The 15804-nt window shown below is 48.5% G+C and overlaps 2 protein-coding genes across 4 annotated transcripts in view; both read left to right on the top strand.

Moving 5' to 3' along the window:
* The window catches only part of LOC116939605 (sulfotransferase 1C1-like), a 30962-nt gene extending 28360 nt beyond the window's left edge, over positions 1–2602 (top strand). For both annotated transcript variants that reach the window (XM_076064929.1, XM_032948203.2), the window contains exon 8: positions 1422–2602. In XM_076064929.1, coding sequence (XP_075921044.1) covers positions 1422–1537 — 116 coding nt within the window. In that variant the 3' untranslated portion in view covers positions 1538–2602. The remainder of the gene's footprint in view (positions 1–1421) is intronic.
* Positions 1559–15804, top strand: part of LOC116939604 (interferon-induced GTP-binding protein Mx1-like) — a 33165-nt gene continuing 18919 nt past the window's right edge. Inside the window, exons 1-7 of one of the 2 annotated variants that reach the window (XM_032948201.2) lie at positions 1559–2367; positions 9975–10259; positions 11662–11874; positions 12240–12383; positions 13338–13492; positions 14446–14584; positions 14915–15113. In XM_032948201.2, coding sequence (XP_032804092.2) covers positions 2349–2367; positions 9975–10259; positions 11662–11874; positions 12240–12383; positions 13338–13492; positions 14446–14584; positions 14915–15113 — 1154 coding nt within the window. In that variant the 5' untranslated portion in view covers positions 1559–2348. The remainder of the gene's footprint in view (positions 2368–9974; positions 10260–11661; positions 11875–12239; positions 12384–13337; positions 13493–14445; positions 14585–14914; positions 15114–15804) is intronic. The other variant, XM_032948202.2, reaches the window with a different exon arrangement.

The raw sequence follows: 15804 nt of genomic DNA, 5'->3' as shown, positions 1-15804 counted from the left end.
TAAAAGACACCTGGGAGCCAGAAATCTTTTTGATTGAGAGGGGGCCAAATACTTATTTCTCTCATTAAAATGCAAATCAATTTATAACATTCTTGACATGCGTTTTTCTGGATTTTGTTGTTGTTATTCTGTCTCTCACTGTTCAAATAAACCTACCATTAAAATTGTAGACTGATCATTTCTTTGTCAGTGGGCAGACGTACAAAATCAGCTGGGGATCAAATACTTTTTTCCCTCACTGTAACACCAAACCCTAGAGCCATAGCTGGCTGCCTGAGTTACTCCACAACAACAGAATCATCAGCCTGAGTATAAAAATTTTCAATGCACCTTTAAGATCAGCACGCTAAATCAAAATACAGATAATACTTTGCAGCGTCATCCAGAGCGAAACATTTTATTACACACACTACATAACGAGGCACACTACACACACACACTACATAACTAGACACAAGCTACACACACACTACATAACTAGACAAACTACACACACACTACATAACTAGACACACACTACACTCCACAAAAGACAAAGATCCCCCATATAGCCTTGATAGACTGTAGGGGCAAGTGCTGTTAGCGAGCACCTATGAAGGCCGGAACGGTACACGAGGGGGTGGGTGGCCAGGACCACGCCCGACCGCCTTTGTCACCTTAGTGGCAATGTTTACACACCGCACCAGGTACTCATTTGAGGCTGAGTCGACCTAGGGGAGGCCCGGGACCGGTTCAGATAATCGTCACTGGTATTGGCTGCTGAGCGGGAATCGAACCCGGGTCGCCAGGTTTATAGCGCAGCGCGCTAATCGCTACACTATCACTCCCCCCACACACTACATAACTAGACACACACTACACACACACTACACACTCACTAGACACACTACACTACACACACACTGCACACACGCACTGCACACTACACACACTCACTAGACACACTCACTAGACACACACTCGACGGGATGACGATTCAATGGGACGAGGACAGCTCACACACAGAAGGTCCTCACTCTTGCCCCAACGACGAGCGCAGGCAGCGGGGGTCCCTTTAAACCTCCTGCGTGGCTCCTCCCTCCGGCTAGGCTCCACCCACTTTCGTGAAGTACTTTCCAACTTCCCGAAAGTTGAAAAGTAATTTCCGAAATTTACGTCACCTCTCAAAGTTACATCTTCCATGCCCTTACGTCACCTCTCAACCAACCCGCACTTCCCTACGCTCGCCCCTCATTGGCTACTCGCGATACTCCACGACATATGTAAAAAAAAATCAGGATCGGAATCGGGATCAAACCCACACGCTCATGCATACCAGGCGAGGGAGTTAACATCTCACGAGTATACGGTAACATCGTCTACTACACCTCTTCTCCAACCCACTGTCTTTTTTTTTACCCCCCCCCCCTTCACCTCGTTAGGGGAGGTGGGTGACTGGAAGAATCACTTCTCTGCATCGCAGCTGGAAGAGTTTGAGCAAGACTACAGCAAGAAGATGCCCGCTGATGGTCCGAGCTTCCGTGACACCCTACCCTGACAAACTCAGGATCAACTCACGCCCCGGAGTTCATTCGACTTTGTTTTGTCTTTGTTCTGGCTTTTCAACTTTCGCATCTACAAGTGAATGCGGATAACTCGCTACGTACTTTTGGTTTTGCACATTCATTGTTTGCACCTCAGATCTTTATTGGGATAGAGATGTTTGTCTAAGCGAGACCCCCCCGCCCCGCCCCCCGGCTATAAACGTTCACCTGAGAAACGGGAGAATAAGAGATGCATCGTCATGTTTTTTTATTAATTAGGTAACGCACTGGGAATCATTTTAGGGAGGTTTACTTTAATGTTGAGACGAGTGTTTGAGGCACGAATACTGTATTGTCGGCGGTACTGGATACAGAATGTGTCGGGGAGGTTTGACCAAAGCGACTGGAGGAAAACACGTGCAATGTTTGAATGTGGACCTCACAGCATGCGAGTTGACACAAAAGCAAAGTTTTTGGGGAATAATGGCCATTTTCTGTAACTTTTGTGGCATAAGCAATTAGGAAATAACATTATCCAGTGACAATTTTTGTTTGTTTGTTACACAGCGTTATCGCGGATTTTATATCGCGGGGGTGGGGCGGTCTAAATCTTGAGATTGGCGGCGCGAGACGCGTCAATTCCCAGCAATTGCGCGGCCCTGTTCAGCGGCAGGGCGGGCGCGCTATGACGAGATCGGGTGACGGTAAAACCCCGACGGCTTCATAACGAAGTGTTCGCGAAAACGACGCTCACACCACCACAACCACCGGTGCCGTGAACGAAGAGTTCTGCTTCATCCAGCGCTCCGGAGTGTTCGTGCTATCATGGAGCCGTCTGACTCTGGTAACGAGGCGGGCGTATTTCACGGGCTCTTTAGAGCGCGGTGCGAGTGTGACAAAACAAAAGGGTTCGCCGATCGCCCTGTGAAGTTTAAATTGAAATTGCTCGTCGCGTGGCTGGTCGTTGATGTGGAGCAACAACCAAGGGGTGGCGTTGAGGTTGGTTAAACGACGATGCGAATAAACGACGCCAGGAGTGGTGAAGTGTCTGGCTGCGGCGGTGATGCCTCCTCCTCCTTCGTGTTTGTGAATCGGGATGTTTATTTTTTTGAGTCGCTTCTGTGTGTTCCACGATTTGTTTCCGGGTGGTAACTACTACAGTCGCTGCTGCACATTGCCGGAGAGGTTTTAAAAAGAAAAATGTACATTTGTGCATCATCGTCCAGTGTCCGCATCTGCTGCTGTCATTATTACAGTGCGGATGCGGGTGAGGCTTGTGGCCATAATCCGTCACGAGGTGTTTGTTGATAATTTACATTAAATAATATTGTACGCATAAATAACCATTTCGCGGCGGTGCGTGAGAATACGAGAAACCAAATAAATAAGCAGACAATGCTTTACGTAATCTGTCGAATTGCATAGAAATAAAACAAGGCTTCGTAATGCACACATCCCATTCGGCCACGCGGCCTCGTTGTGAGTGGATGTCTTCAGCAGCTCTGCCGTAGGCGCCGTCAAAAAAACGCTGGCCCCGCGAATCTTGCAGGGAGAGCTACGGTATCGAGATGTTATCTCAAACGCCTGGTACTACAAGGAGGTCGTAGATGCGATCCTGACCCTGACCATGCCTGTATATTTAGAGTTTGCATGTTCACCCCGTGGTCGCGTGGTTGTTTCTCCGGGTCCTCCACATGAACACTCAACACGTAGTTTTTGGAGTATTTGGCTGCTATAAATTCCCACGTGATAAGCCACTAAGCTGAACTATCATTTGTGGCCAGGTCGCTTGTTAAAAAAAAAAGCAAGCTATATAGCTCATTGGGGCTTACCTGGTTAAAACATTTAAAAGTAGTTCCGTTTTAGGAGCAAGGGGCATATATTACACGGCAAAACTCCTCGAATGCGCGACTTATATTACGCGCAAACTACCGTTAAAACTCCGCGGCCCTTTGAGATGGGACATCTCGTTTGCGAAAGGTGTCAAGGTGTGCGACGCGTCCATTGTAAACGCGTAACGACGCTGGGGCACACAGACCACCGCGAACCCACGCGTTTTTGTGGTTTGTTTAGCATTCATACAATGACGGTGACAACGAGTCGGTGATGTGACCGAGCGGACACTTGACAGGACCCGCCTCAAAAAAAGTAATGAGAATCAGTGGGCTTTCCTGCGTAAACAAGTGCAACAATGATAACAATAATAACAACCTTGATCTAAACATTAACGCGCCTTATGGAATGTTGAACTTATTCACACCATACGTAGCCAACCGTGGCAACCGGAGGCGGCTGCAGATAAATAGTACAAACAAGTTAAACATGTTACATGAATGCACTAAATATGTATAATTACTTACCAGAGTAAACGTGGGTACAGTATTATTAAGATGCAATGAGGAAAATGGGTGACGTGTGCAAGGATGGAGGAGGTAAAATTTAAGCGACACCGCTACCTTTACAAAACACAAGCCCGGCACAAGCCCGGCCCTTGAAGAAGAGGAGGGGGGGTGGGGCTTGAAGAGGAGGGGGGGGTGGGGCTTGAAGAGGAGGAGGGGGGGTGGGGCTTGAAGAGGAGGGGGGTGGAGCTTGAAGAGGAGGAGGGGGTGGGGCTTGAGGAGGAGGGGGGTGGGGCTTGAAGAGGAGGAGGGGGGGTGGGGCTTGAAGAGGAGGGGGGTGGGGCTTGAAGAGGAGGAGGGGGTGGGGCTTGAGGAGGAGGGGGGTGGGTTTTGAAGAGGAGGAGGGGGGTGGGGCTTGAAGAGGATGAGGGGGTGGAGCTTGAAGAGGAGGAGGAGGGGGGTGGGGCTTGAAGGGGAGGAGAGGGTGGGGCTTGAAGAGGAGGAGGGGGGGTGGGGCTTGAAGAGGAGGAGGGGGTGGGGCTTGAAGAGGAGGAGGGGGGTGGGGCTTGAAGAGGAGGAGGGGGGGTGGGGCTTGAAGAGGAGGAGGGGGTGGGGCTTGAAGAGGAGGAGGGGGGGTGGGGCTTGAAGAGGAGGAGGGGGGGTGGGGCTTGAAGAGGAGGAGGGGGGTGGGGCTTGAAGAGGAGGGGGGTGGGGCTTGAAGAGGAGGAGGGGGGTGGGGCTTGAAGAGGAGGAGGGGGGGTGGGGCTTGAAGAGGAGGAGGGGGGGTGGGGCTTGAAGAGGAGGAGGAGGGGGGTGGGGCTTGAAGAGGAGGAGGGGGGGTGGGGCTTGAAGAGGAGGAGGGGGGGTGGGGCTTTAAGAGGAGGAGGGTGGGGCTTGAAGAGGAGGAGGGGGTGGGGCCTGAAGAGGAGGAGGGGGGGTGGGGCTTGAAGAGGAGGAGGGGGGTGGGGCTTGAAGAGGAGGAGGGGGTGGGGCTTGAAGAGGAGGAGGGGGGTGGGGCTTGAAGAGGAGGAGGGGGGTGGGGTTTGAAGAGGAGGAGGGGGGGTGGGGCTTGAATAGGAGGAGGAGGGGGGTGGGGCTTGAAGAGGAGGAGGGGGTGGGGCTTGAAGAGGAGGAGGGGGTTGGGGCTTGAAGAGGAGGAGGGGGGGTGGGGCTTGAAGAGGAGGAGGGGGGTGGGGCTTGAAGAGGAGGAGGGGGTGGGGCTTTAAGATGAGGAGGGGGGGTGGGGCTTGAAGAGGAGGAGGGGGGTGGGGCTTGAAGAGGAGGAGGAGGAGGGGGATGGGGCTTGAAGAGGAGGAGGGGGGTGGGGCTTGAAGAGGAGGAGGGGGAGGTGGGGCTTGAAGAGGAGGAGGGGGTGGGGCTTGAAGAGGAGGAGGGGGGTGGGGCTTGAAGAGGAGGAGGGGGGTGGGGCTTGAAGAGGAGGAGGGGGTGGGGCTTGAAGAGGAGGAGGGGGGTGGGGCTTGAAGAGGAGGGGGTGGGGCTTGAAGAGGAGGAGGGGGGGCTTGAAGAGGAGGAGGGGGGGTGGGGCTTGAAGAGGAGGAGGTGGGGTGGGGCTTGAAGAGGAGGAGGAGGAGGGGGGTGGGGCTTGAAGAGGAGGAGGGGGTGGGGCTTGAAGAGGAGGGGGATGGGCTTGAAGAGGAGGAGGGGGTGGGGCTTGAAGAGGATGGGACCTGAAGGTGGGAGGGGGGGCTGAAGAGGAAGTGGGTGAGGCCTGAAGTGAAGGGGGTGGGGCCTCACGAGGAGGGGGCCTGAAGAGGAAAAGGGTGGGGCCTGAAGAGGAAAGGGCGGAGCCTGAAGAAAAGGTGGGGCCTGGAGAGGGGGGGCTGAAGGCGGTTGGACCTGAAGAGTGGGTGGGGCCTGAAGAGGAAGGGGTGGGGCCTCAAGAGGTGGCAGGTTCTGAAGAGGGGGTGGCTGAAGAGATGGGGGCTGAAGGAGGGGCGGGGCCTGAAAAGGAGGCGGGGCCTGAGGTAGGGAGGGCCTGAATAGAAAATCCAAATCAGCGAGACCTCCAATTAAAACAGGACCCAAATAACCTCAAACCGGCGACTCAAAAATTTCGTGGCTTTGTAAAAAAAGTCCTTAAAACATGAACTTCAGTTTAACACGTAGGCTTTCATGGCCAGTATTATTCATAATAAATGGTTTTAGGTTAGGTCGCGTTATTATAAGGGGACGTCCATTAATGAATAAATGACGTCACGCACCTGGGGGGAGGGGGTCAGACATTTGTGACGATGTGTGACGATGTGTGACGATGGGGGGGGGGTTGAGAAATGTGACGTCACATCAAAATGCGCAACTTTAAATAAATATAGACAACACGTTCTACTTAAATTCCGATTTAAAGCTTTCGTGACTGTAAGGATTCATCTTATTTGGTTATTTCGGTAAAGTCACGTAGAATGAGAATAAAATAATACATTTTTATTCTATTTTATGAATTTATTATTGTATTCTCATTCTACGTGACTTTACCGAAAGAACCAAAGAAGACGTTCTACTTAATTAAATAGACGTTTTAATAAATGTTTTCTCCTACAACATCAGAGTGCAGCGCCACTTTAAATACGCACTACAATGACAATAGTTTATAGCGATTTGAAGCATGTTTTATATTTTATTTGGGAGGGAGGGCAGAGCTTTGTGACGTCATATTTGAGGGGCGGGTCTGACTTTGTGACGCCGTGACGAAGGGGGGGGGGGGGTGGATCAAAAATCGTCCAAAATCGCGTGACGTCATTTATGGACGGCCCCTAAATGTGTCGCAACCCTCCACAACCCGACACGGACAATCAGTAAACAATGTGACAAATAATTCACTACTTTAGCCCACCGGTGTGTTGAAGAGTGGATCCACAACATTTATAATTTGAGTACGACGTTTCGCTGGAAAATACATCCAGCACCTGCGGGCGATTTGCAAGAATAGTGAAGCTATCCACCTGCTTCTTGTCTTAAATAGTGCAGGATGACGTCATCGTTGTTGAACCCCATCAGGTTTCTAGATCAGAGGTGGGGGTGTATGCAATTATGTAATCGATCAGCAATCGACCACTTAGCATGTGGCTCACCTCTCAGGAATTGCAAGATGCGTTGCGCATTACTTAATAATACGCTTCCAGGCTCTGCTGAGTCGAAATTACAGCGGTTGAAATTATTTGAATTCTCAATTTCAATCGATTCTCTAACTAATCTTGGCTAGTAATAATTGGTTCTGCATATTACTTCAACGTTATCAAAATTAATTGAATGTCCTTGTTGGATAGCATGCTCTGCCACTGCTGACAGCTGTGTTTGGGAGAATTTAATATTACCTTTGTTCTTTTAGTCTTACGCCGATGTTACGTCCCGTCTGTCCAATCTAACACTTACCGCATAAGCATTTGATCGGATATACACCTTCTGTTGATAACTTCGGTAATTCATCTTTAGTACAAGACACTAGTTTATTTTTATTTTGTGAACCGTACCAAATCTCACTTTAGTGTTTTTGCTTTTGCAAAACACTTGCAGCAGCATTGTTGTTAGATCTTGATTTGGCATTCAATGCTCTGGTAATTTGAGCATTATTGTAGCCTAAAGGTCTTAATTTTGCCGTTGCCCCACGCACAATTCCAGTAGATGAGATAATGGCCGGCGGTAAGACATCTTCCACATAACGAGGCAGAGAAGACTAGACACGAGGTTGCCAAAATAATTGAGAATAGCAAAATACCAAAAGTGAATATTGGCTTTGGTGAAGCAAAAGCCTTAAGAGAGCTTCGATTAAATAAAGAAATTCGAATTTTGGCAGCTGATAAAGACCACACTACTGTAGTGATTTCTCAATCAGATTATGATAATAAAATTAAAGATTTACTGGAGGAAGGTACCTATATTAAAATTAAACGAGATCCAACCAATACTTTAGAATGCAAGGCTTCTGCAATACTTGCAAATTCATTCATCTCCAAGACTGAGCAATACCAAATTAAGCCACGGGCCTCAAAACCACCAAGATTGTATGGGCTACCAAAAATTCATAAAATCAGTATCCCATTATGACCCATAGTAAGTACAATATGCTCTGCCACATATAAATGAGCAAACTATGTAACAAAACAAATACAGCCATATCTTCATTCATAAGAAATTCAGAAAATCTTGTGAATGTGATTAAAGATATTTAACTTAACCCTAATGATATTCTGGTAAGTTTTTGATGTAATTTTTCTGTTCACTAAGGTTCCAGTTAACGAGTCACTTACATTACTTGATACACTACAGGTTTATCAGAAGATATTCCAAAATTAGCCGACCATTGTCTAAATAACACTTATTTCTTGAAGAGAGGTGACTTCTTTAAAATCAAGGAGCAGCAATGGGTTATCTTTTGTCTCTTGCTATAGCAAATCTGTACATGGAAAACTTTGAAACAAGAGCACTTTCCTCAAGTACATTAAAACCATCTTTTTTGGTTTAGATATGTCGATTACACTTTGGTTGTCTGGCCAGATGGTAAAGATACACTTGATTAATTTTTAAATATTCTCAATGTGCAAAACCCAGCCATTCAGTTCACCATGGGAATTGAGGTGAACTCCCCTTCCTAGATATTTTGCTTGGACGCGGTCAAAATGGCAAAGTTAGACAAAGCGTCTACCGAAAGGGAACGCACACTGATTCCTATCTGAATGCAGATTCGCATCATCACCCAGCACAGAAGTCCTCTCTCATCAAGACGCTCATACATCGGGCAAAGACAGTCAGATGGTGAAAGTTTAAGGAAAGAGATTAAACATGTTAAAGAAGCACTAAGACTGAATGGTTACAATAATGTTCAAATTAACAGAGCATTGAATGTTAAATCAAGATCGAACAACAATACTGCTGAAAGTGATCAGATTATCCAAACAATTAAAATATCATATATCTCGGGAGTTACTGACAAATTAGCCCGTGTTTTGCAAAAGCAAAACATTAGAGTGAGATTTGGTACGATACACAAAAATCAAAAACGAGTGTATTGTACTAGAGATTAATTACCGAAGTTATCAACAGAAGGTGTAAATCGGATCGATTGCTTATGCGGTAAGTGTTAGATTGGACAGACGGGACGTAACATTAGCGTAAGACTAAAAGAACACCAAAATAACATTAAATTATCCCAAACACAGCTGTCATCAGTGGCAGAGCATGCTCGCCAACAAGGACATTCAATTGATTTTGATAACGTTGAAGTGTTATGCAGAACTAATTATTACTGGCCAAGATTAGTTAGAGAATCAATTGAAATTGAGAAGAATTCAAATAGTTTAAACCGCTGCGATAGCTATAGACTCAGCGCAGCCTGGAAGCGTATTATTAAGTAATACATCACATTGCAATTCCTTACAGGTGAGTCACATGCTCAGTGGCTGATTGCTGATCGATTACATAATTGCATACACCCCCACCTCTGATCTCGAATCCTGATGGGGTTCAACAATGATGATGTCATCCTGCACTATTTAAGACCGGAAGCAGGTGGATGGCTTCACTAGTCTGGCAAATCGCCTGAAGATGCTGGATGTAATTTCCAGCGAAACGTCGTACTCAAACTGTAAATGTTGTGGATTCACTCTTCAACACACCGATGGGCAAAAGTAGTGAACTATTTGTCTTTTATCAACGTGACACATTTTTTACTGATTGGCCTTGTCGGGTGGTGGAGGATTGCGACACATTTATAAATAACGCGATCTAACCCAAACATCTTTATTATGAACCATGACCTTCCCTGCTTTAATTTAAGACAATTTAAGCATGGATTAAAATATGTACTTCAGGAAGCAAAAATTTAATGCCACAGATATAGCCTCAGCCCAACGAGTAAAATTGTGATTAAGACTAAATAAAAATGTGAACTGCACTTTAAACATTTGAAATTAATTAAGAGTTTGAAATGCATTTTACCAGAACTGATCACAATGGTGTGATGTGAGTTTGGTAGTGAATTTGAAAGCCAGATTTCTTAATTCTTGCAAGTCAACGGCCATTTTTTTTTGCTGAGTGGTGATTGTGTACCAGAGGCTGAGCTGGCCCTATAAAGATGTTATATGTATACATGTCACAGATGGAGCTGCGGAAGGCTCTGGAAGGGTCTTCATGCAGTCGGATGACTCGAAGCAAGCCCGGATAGACCCTCGACACCGACAAAAGAATCGCTATCGGCGAAAGAAGACCCTCGATGCGAAAGGAGCAGTGGCAGAGCCTGACAGAGCCTGCACGCAGCAGACGGAACCACGAATGGACTTAGAAGAGTCCCCATCATGGGGAATGGAGGATGGTCCAGGGCCAGGAGACAGCGCCGGGACCACGCCAGCACCTGGGGCAAAAAAAGATACCATTACTGAATATGGTAAAATAAGTTAGAGGCGCGTTTCACTGAACGAGCGTCCCTTCTACGAGAATTAACTATCACGAACAATTAGAATTTAGACCAATTCGTTCGCAAAACGAGCAAATGTTCGCGCAACGAGTGGAGACCAATCGATCGAATGTGTCCCGAGCGCCACGGAGATGCAGCTGTTTGTTTACCAGCTGTCCTGTGCTGTGTGCGAGCGTGATTTGCCATGTAGGGGAGGGGGGACTCATGGTGGCATTGTAATGGGTGGCGTGGGTGGGGGGGGGGCACACACACAACGACAACAATCATCCACCGTGTAACCTTAACAGGCTGCGGGGGCAAGTTCTGTGAGCGATCAGCGCTTATGAAGGCTGGTACAGCACACTAAACTACTTTTATTTTAAGACCCACTGAGCTATATAGCTATTTTTCAGGACCGTCCTGACCACAAATGGAGTTCAAGGACGTGGCTTACAACGTGGAAATTCATAGCAGCCAAATACTCTAAACGGATGTTTCTAAATGTGGAGGGAAAAACCAGAGAACCCGGAGAAAAATCCACATGACCACGGAGAAAACACGCAAACTCCAAGTATACAGGCATCAAGGTCGAGATCGAACCCACGATCTCCTGCATACTAGACAAGGTAGCCAGCACCACACCTGGCCGCCTTTGAATCCCCAGTGGCGGTGTTTACACACCGCACCAGGTACTCATTTGAGACTTGAGTCGACTTAGAGGAGGCCCAGGACCCATTCAGATCATCGTCACTGGTGTTGGTCGTGAGCAGGAATCGAACTCGGGTCGTGAGGTTTGTTAGCGCAGCCCGCTACCCGTTGCATTACTGCTCCCCCCACTCACACACATGGGGGGGGGGGGGGGGGGCACGCGCGTGCATGTACACACACACTTTCACACAAAAACAACATCCACTCGCCACGAAGTGGCGGTGACGTGACTTTGGCGCTTGTGCCATGCTCGGTGCATTTTGGGGCTATGAGGAGTGTCGAAGGCCCGTTCGCAGGTCAGGGACCAGACCCAGCTGCCATGGTCTGACTGAGATGACTGGCAGATGCACCAACTGTGCCAACTTACACACGTACATACACACAAACATACACACACACACATACACAAACACAAACACCCCTGGCGGGTTGCTGTGACTAATTCTACTTGTGGAGGATCGCTCTGCTGAACAAATAGTTCCACGGTTCGGTTCGCAAGTACGAGTTCGTATATCGAGGTTGATGTAAAAATAAACTCTTGGAAGCCGGTTCACGAGTGCGGATGTTCATAAGTCGGGTGTCCGTAAGTAAAGGACTGCTTGTACTGTTTTATATTGACATCATTAGTATTATGATTTCAAAGTTGAAATGATCATGTTCATTTCCTGCAAACATTCATTTGCAGGCAACTCGTCGTGCGCAGCCCCCCAGGGCACGTCTCTGGTTCACTCTTTTGACCGAAAGGTTCGTCCCTACATCGACCTGATCGACACGCTGCGCTATCTGGGCGTGGACCAGGACGTGGGCCTCCCCGCTGTGGCCGTCATCGGGGACCAAAGCTCGGGCAAGAGCTCTGTGCTGGAGGCTCTGTCTGGGGTGCAGCTTCCACGTGGCAGTGGTGAGCGAAAAGACATCGCCACACCCCAATATAGGACCACAGAGCTTCGGCAATTGTTGGCATTTGTTCTGGTTGCCTTCCCGCTTGTCTGTAGGTTCCTGCGCGTCTGCACGCAAACTGGGCATGTTAGAACTCTACAGCGTTTTGAGATTCAATTTGCATGAATGCTGCTACAGCCAAGTTAAATTATTACTAATTAACAGTGCCAGATTTTGACATCGTTGCCTTTCGTCAGATCCTCACACCTAATTTTAAAGATCGCTCACAATATCCCACGTTCTGGCTTTAGGTCTTCCCCTACCCTCCTCCACCCTGCACACATGTCCCACCGATCACAACCTCCTCCTCTGTGTCTCTGCGTGCAGGCATCGTGACGCGCTGCCCGCTCGCCCTGAAGCTGAAGCGCGCGCCGGGCCCCTGGCATGGACGCATCAAGTACCGCGTGCAAGGCCGCACCATCAACACGAAGCTCGACACTCCAGAAAGTGTGGGCGACGCCGTCCTGCAGGGTACGGCGCCGTGGGTAGTGACACAACGAGTCCGTGAAATATGGAGGGATGACGCAATGCACGGCCATCGTCTATCCAGTGGGAAGCAATGCCACATGATGGGTTGGAGCAATGGGATCTGTCTGGCGTGGCGTCGAGCATGGATTCGAAATCGCTATTATATCTATCGATTTTTGTTCCGTAATTCTTTATATGGGCAAGGACGTGCCCAATGTAACCTTAATTGGGCATGACACACCCAGTTTACATTTTCCTAATATGCCCCTCAATATTTCAAGGACTCGTCATATCTCTGTAGAGCGCCCTGCACTCCTCCACCCCCACACGTAAATAGCCATATAAGAAATGCAACAGCAACAACTAGGTCACTACCAGCAGCAGCAGCAGCAGGCCTAAGGTGTTGTCAAGTCCGATCGTTGGCGACGGCCGCGCATAACTCCGACAAGTCGCAGGGTGCCGTACCATGTAGTCGCCTGCTCACGGAGCGTTGAACAAGTGTGGCGTGTCCCGCGGATGTCTTTATTGTTGTGTTTGTGCATTCACATGGAGGTATTGTCCTGTGTTGTTTTCATTATGGTTATGCTTGTTTGCCCAGGAAAGCCTCACAGAGTCTCCAGACTATTTTTCAGCAGGGTCCCACTAAGCTTTCGCAGTAGGGGGCGGATGATCGCTGCAATGTGTTTCGCATTCATTTCCTCACTGTGGCAATATTGGACCGTGGCGCCAGCACACAGTGGCCTACTCTACTTTGAATGATGTCACAGGATCTTTAACATACACCGGCGTGTATATTTATGGTTAATACATTCGCAGTATTAGCAGCCGTTTTTTTTACTCCATGTATTTAATGCACAATGATAGACTCATAATAAAACAAATAAAACGCAATTGCATCTACATCTTCCTCTTCCTGCTCTCAGGATTAATATTGACAACGTCCCTTGTTTCTCACAGCCCAGTCAGAGTTGACAGGGGATGATCTGGGCGTGAGCAAGAGCCTCATCGAGCTCGAGGTGACCTCCGATAGTGTTCCCGATCTCACCCTCATCGACCTGCCCGGGATCGCCCGCGTAGCCCTTGCTGGCCAAGCCGTCGACATTGAGACTCAGGCAAGTGCTCACCACACCAACGCTCACCACCTTGCTGAACGTAGCGGAGCGTAATAGACACACGGCACCACTAATATTGCACAACTCAAGCCAAACCAACAAAATGTCATCATTGTGTAGGGCTTGTTTACCCAGGAAAGCCTCACTGAGTCCGAAGACTCTTTTTCAGAAGGGTCCTACCAAGTTTTCACAGGAGGGAGTGACGATTGCTATGTGTTTTCCAAAGTAACGTGAGGAGGCCAGGTGTGTAAGAGGTCAGGGCACGAACTGGCATCGCTGAGATGATGAGTTCGAATCCAGGCAGCCACTTGGGATTAAAATCGGATTCTCATGTCTAGGGATTGACCATCTCAGCCTAATCATCAATAACAATACACAACAAAAGTAATTTTCTCATTTGATTTAGCACTTAATTTAGCGACATTTCAACTCTGAGAATTTGAATATTGGTTTTACTGCCACGTGACAATAGTCGCCCCAACATGGCAGAGTGGGTGGGAAAGTGCTGCCCCTAATGTGTGGACCAGATATCGCTTGCGAGCCGCTCGCTCTACCACTGAGCCACCTGGACGTTTACACAGATTTTCGTGGGATGGCATTGGAATGGTGGCTTCCCCTCCACACGTCACCACTGAAACCATCAGGGCCTGTGTGACAACTACTGCAGCAGGGTATGTCCAACATAGCGTGCTGCACGCAAGGCACATTAACCTCACCACCTGTTCAGGAAAGACCCAAGGCCAGATGGTGGGAGACCGGCAGGGCAGATCTTGGAGGTCGCGCATCCACAGCGCAGCGGCTGTGGAAAGTGGTGGAGGGGAGAAAGCGTTGGCGAGGTGCGGTGGTGGCATCAGTGGCTTTGGCCATGATGATCTCTTGACGTTGATCTTGACCATTCGGTGACAATGTAATCTTGACTACATCAGCTTGTTTGACTCTGCCTTCTCCTTTAGATAAAGGACCTGATTCGTGACCACATCGGCCGGCAGGAGACCATCAATCTGGTGGTGATCCCCTGCAATGTGGACATTGCTACAACTGAGGCGCTTAAGATGGCCCAGGCTGTGGACCCCACCGGCGTGCGTACCCTTGGTAACGACAACAGTCCTCGGCGCACCACAAACTGCCTTGCAAATTATTTCTCTAATTGGCAAACTTGGCGGGACCCTCCTGAAAATGTTTGAGTCTCAGTGAGGCTCAACTGAGTAAAGAAGTGTAATAATGATGGACACATGGACGGTCCACCTTGTTTATGTTCTGAAACAACCGAACTTTCCGCCGTTAGCAGTTTCCATTCTGCTTTTAGACGCGCTCTCTATTAAGCAAGCGCAGCTGTTTTTCACGTGAATAATGCACCAATGCCCGGGGCGTGAGTGGCGCGTTATTCCTACTTATTTCAGAATGACAACTTTTCCACCCTAGGGGTCCTTACCAAGCCGGACCTGATGGACGAGGGAACTGAGCGCAACGCTCTGCGCATCCTGCAGAACCAGGTGTTCCCGCTGTCCAAGGGCTACGTGCTGGTCAAGTGCCGGAGCCAGCGCGACGTGGAGGCGCATCAGACGCTGGCCGAGGCGTCGCGTGTAGAGGCTGCCTTCTTCAAGAAGCACCCCGTCTTCTGGTGCGTGCTCAGTGCCAGCACCCGCTTCCAGCCCACATCTTCTCGGGCCGCGCTTGTGGCCTATTTCTGTTTTTAACCCAAGGTGTCAAATTTATTTTCTGTAAGCAGGCGAGCACCCAAGGCTACCGGGAAGAGTCTCATTTGCACGAGTCACCTGGGCCACCAATATGGCAAAAGTGATTGCCATGTAATAGATCGCAATGATGAAGCAAATATAAATTGGAGCAAAGACCACTGAGTGGCTTTTAGAGCAACAACAACCACATGACAGTAGACATTTTGAAACACCACAAGCATAAATCATTATTAAATAAAAGAACTGTCCCGTTCCGAATGTTGGCAGTATTCTGTAAACAGATAAGGGGATACATGCACGTGCAATTTCAAGTGATGAGTTCAGTCTGGTGTGATTCAATAAAGACAACCGAATTGTAAACACATTTTTAACAATTTTTCCACCAACAGTAAATCCCCGTTTAACGCGTGGCGCTCATACTGTGCGTTTTCACTCTAACGTTTTTTCTTTAACGGAACGTTTTTTGTCTTAACGTGCACTGCTCCCACTCTAACGCGAGCTTAGTACGCGACGGGCTACTTTTCTGAGCGGCTTGGGTGTTCGCAGAATTTTTTGGTGATGCTGGCAGCTGGTACTTTAGTACGGGAGTCCTGGTACTTTGTGGATGAGTGCTGC

This window comes from Petromyzon marinus, chromosome 6 (genome assembly GCF_048934315.1).
Source record: "Petromyzon marinus isolate PM22_M1 ecotype Great Lakes invasive population chromosome 6, UKy_Petmar_22M1.pri1.0, whole genome shotgun sequence".
Lineage (NCBI taxonomy): Eukaryota > Metazoa > Chordata > Hyperoartia > Petromyzontiformes > Petromyzontidae > Petromyzon > Petromyzon marinus.
Note: the sequence above shows the minus strand (reverse complement) of the source record. Positions and strands in the feature narration are given on the sequence as shown.